The 2,925-nt window shown below is 65.4% G+C and overlaps 2 protein-coding genes across 2 annotated transcripts in view; both read right to left on the bottom strand.

The window, feature by feature from the left end:
• Positions 1-1,412, bottom strand: part of LOC113960801 (serine/threonine-protein phosphatase 2A 65 kDa regulatory subunit A alpha isoform-like) — a gene marked incomplete at its 3' end in the record, with an annotated part of 1,552 nt that extends 140 nt beyond the window's left edge. The window contains exons 1-3 of the mRNA XM_027670555.1: positions 1,285-1,412; positions 538-628; positions 223-428 (exon numbers count right to left, since the gene is read on the bottom strand). Of these exons, the coding sequence (XP_027526356.1) occupies positions 223-428; positions 538-628; positions 1,285-1,362 (375 nt within the window). The remainder of the gene's footprint in view (positions 1-222; positions 429-537; positions 629-1,284) is intronic.
• A 571-nt stretch (positions 1,413-1,983) lies between these two features.
• On the bottom strand, positions 1,984-2,922 carry LOC113960802 (electron transfer flavoprotein subunit beta-like; the record flags this gene model as incomplete). The annotated part of the gene is made up of 2 exons (XM_027670556.1): positions 1,984-2,342; positions 2,731-2,922. Coding segments are annotated over 2 exons (366 nt in total), but the record flags the coding sequence as incomplete, so codon positions are not given.
• Between the last annotated feature and the right edge of the window lie 3 nt (positions 2,923-2,925).

Genomic DNA, 2,925 nt, shown 5'->3' on the forward strand with positions numbered 1-2,925 from the left:
GGGGGGGCTGCGGGCACAGCGAGGGGGGGATCGTCACCGAGGGGTGCCCAGGGGAGCCCAGGGACCACCCCACGAAACCCACGGGCCACCCAAACCATCCCGCGGTCCCTCACGTCCCCACAAACCATCTGCGGGTCCCTCGTGTCCCAGAGGGCCACCAAAACCACCCCAAGGATCGCTCAACCCACCCCGGGGTCCCTCGTGTGCCCAGTGTCACCCCACAGGAGCCCAGTGTGCGGTTTTGGGGTTCCCAGGTGTGTTTTTGGGGTGTTTTGGGGTGTTTGGGAGGTTATTTCGGGGTATTTTAGGTGTATTTTGGGGTCCTACCAGCAGGCAGTGCACGAACTCGGGTCCCCCCACGAGGGCAGTGAAGGTCCCGAGCTGCTCCGCGAGCGCCAAGAGCACCTCGTCCTCATCATAGATTGTGTCTGTAACCAATAACCAATCAATCAATCAATCAATCAATCCCCCCTCCTGAGCAGCCACCCACCACCCCCATCCAAGGCTGGGTTTGGGGGTTTCTGGGGGTCCCCGTACCGGTGAGGAAGGGCAGGAGCTCACTGCGGGTCCTCTCCACCCCCAGCGCCAGCGCGATGGTCGAGAGCTTCTTGATGCTGTTGAGCCGCAGCTGGAGAGGGGAAAAGGGGTCAGGAACTGCCCCGCTGGGCTAATTAAAGGCCCCCCAGGGGTTAAAATACCCTCCCAGGGGTAACTGAAGTGCCCCCTGGGGTAATTAAAACATTCCAGGGGTAATTAAAGCCCCCCCATTCGGAATGCCAAGGCCATCCAGCCAATCAGGAGCTTTGTCTCATGGCCCCACAGCGCCGCTGCTGAGACGAGCACCTCCATTGGCTCTGCCCCGCCCCGCCCACGCAGCTCGCCAGCCAATGGGCGGCCGCCGCCGCCTCGGCCCGCACTCCCATTTGCCAACGTAGGGCGGAGGCGGGGTCACCAGGGGCTGCCCCGCCGCCAGGGGGCGCCACGGTGGGGAGGGGGGATTCCAGGCCAATCAGAACGCGCGTAACACAATTAAAGGGGCCCAGCAACCAATCAGAGCGCGCCATTCATCCCATCACCATGAGGGCGAGACACCCCCCCGTTCCTCAGATGTAACGTCGCTCCCCATTGGCCCGTGCCTGAGGGGGGAGGCCTCCGCAGCCAATCAGAGCGGCCGTCTCAGAAGAACGACGGCGGGCGGGCCCCGCGGCCGCGGAGGGACCGCGAATATCGCGACAGGGCCCCGGCTATCGCCACAGGGACCTCGGATATACCGGGGAGCGGTACCTGCACGTCCTCGTTGCGGAGCTCGTCGATGAGGACGGCGATGGGGTAGAGCGAGTCATCTCCGTCCGCCGCCGCCATCTTGGCCGCCGCCCCGGCTCTGAGGGGCCGCACGGGGCCGCCCGCGCCGCTGCTGCAGGGCCCGGCCGCCGCTCATTGGCTGGAGCCGCCGCAGGGCCCGCCCTCCGCGTGTTCCCATTGGTCCGCGGTCCTGCCTATCAGTGCGAGCTCCGCCCTGCGGACGGCGCGCCCCGTGATTGGGTGGAGGGGTTTGAGTGACAGCGCGCGGGGGCGGAGCCGGGCGTTGCTCGGCAACGGGGCGGGGCCGGGGCGGGACTGGGACGAATTGGGACAAACTGGGACCGGAGTGGGACAAATTGGGACACACTGGGATAAATTGGGGTGGACTGGAGTAAACCGGGACTGGACTGAGATAAACTGGGACAGACTGGGACAAATTGGGATGATCTGGGATGGACTGGGACAAATTGGGATGGACTGGGTCAAACTTGGCCAAATTGGGGCCAGACCAGGACAAACTGGGACGGGACTGGACAAACGAGGACACTCTGGGGACAAACTGGCCCCCACTGGGACCCCCCCAAGTGCCAAACTGGTCCATACTGGTCCCACCCCCCCAAAACCCAGTAAAAATGGAATGAATGGTCCCATCCCTGACCCACCCCCACAGACACGATGACATCGAGCAGCCACGCCTTTATTTGGGGGAAGTAGAAGGCACTGGGGGGCCTGGGCTGAGAGGGAGGGGGTCCTGGGGGGCATTGGGCGGGGACAGGGGGGCACTGGCCCAGACTGGAAGGCACTGGGGGTGACTGGGGGGGTTCCTGGAGGGCACTGGTCCGTCCTGGTCCGTCCTGGTTTCCCCCTCAGATGCGGCCGCAGCTCCGCAGCTTCTCCACCAGGGCCGGGACATTTTCCACCTTCTCCCCCCCCGCCCGGGCCGGGGGCTCCTGCACCTGCAGCACCCGCAGCCGGGGGGGCCCCGCGGGGACCCCCAAATCTGCCGCCGGGATCACCTCCAGGGGCTTCTTCTTGGCTTTCTGGGGGGCACAGGGGGGTCAGACCCCAAATCCCCCCCCCAAATCACCCAAATCCACCCCAAACACCCTCAAATCCACCCCAAAACACCCCCAAATCCACCCCTAAAATCTCCCAAACACCCCCAAATCACCCCCAACCCCCCCAAAGGGATCCAGGGGATGGGACCCCCCAATTCTCCCCCCCAAAAAAAAGGATACGGGGGTAGGAGGGACCCCCAAATTCCCCCAAAGAGGACCCAGGGGTTTGGGGGGCACCCAAACGGGGGGGACACCCAGGTCTACCCAGTCAATGGGGGTTTTGAGGGGGGGTCCCAGGATTCCGGGGATGTTCCCAGGATTTCGGGGGGGTTCCCCTGGCTCGGGGGGGGGTTGGGGGTGCCCCTCTCACCATGATGTTGGGCAGGGTGGCGTAACGGGGCTCGTTGAGGCGCAGATCCGCCGTGAGCACGGCCGGGAGGCGCAACCGCAGCGTCTCCAGCCCCGCGTCCACCTCCCGCTCCACCCGCACCGAGCCGCCCTCCAGCTGCACACGGGAGGCGAAGGTGCCCTGGGGGACAGAGGGCACTGGGATGGACTGGGAACG

The sequence above is a fragment of the Neopelma chrysocephalum genome, unplaced genomic scaffold (genome assembly GCF_003984885.1).
Source record: "Neopelma chrysocephalum unplaced genomic scaffold, ASM398488v2 Primary Assembly neopelma1_96907, whole genome shotgun sequence".
In the NCBI taxonomy this organism is placed as follows: Eukaryota; Metazoa; Chordata; class Aves; order Passeriformes; family Pipridae; genus Neopelma; species Neopelma chrysocephalum.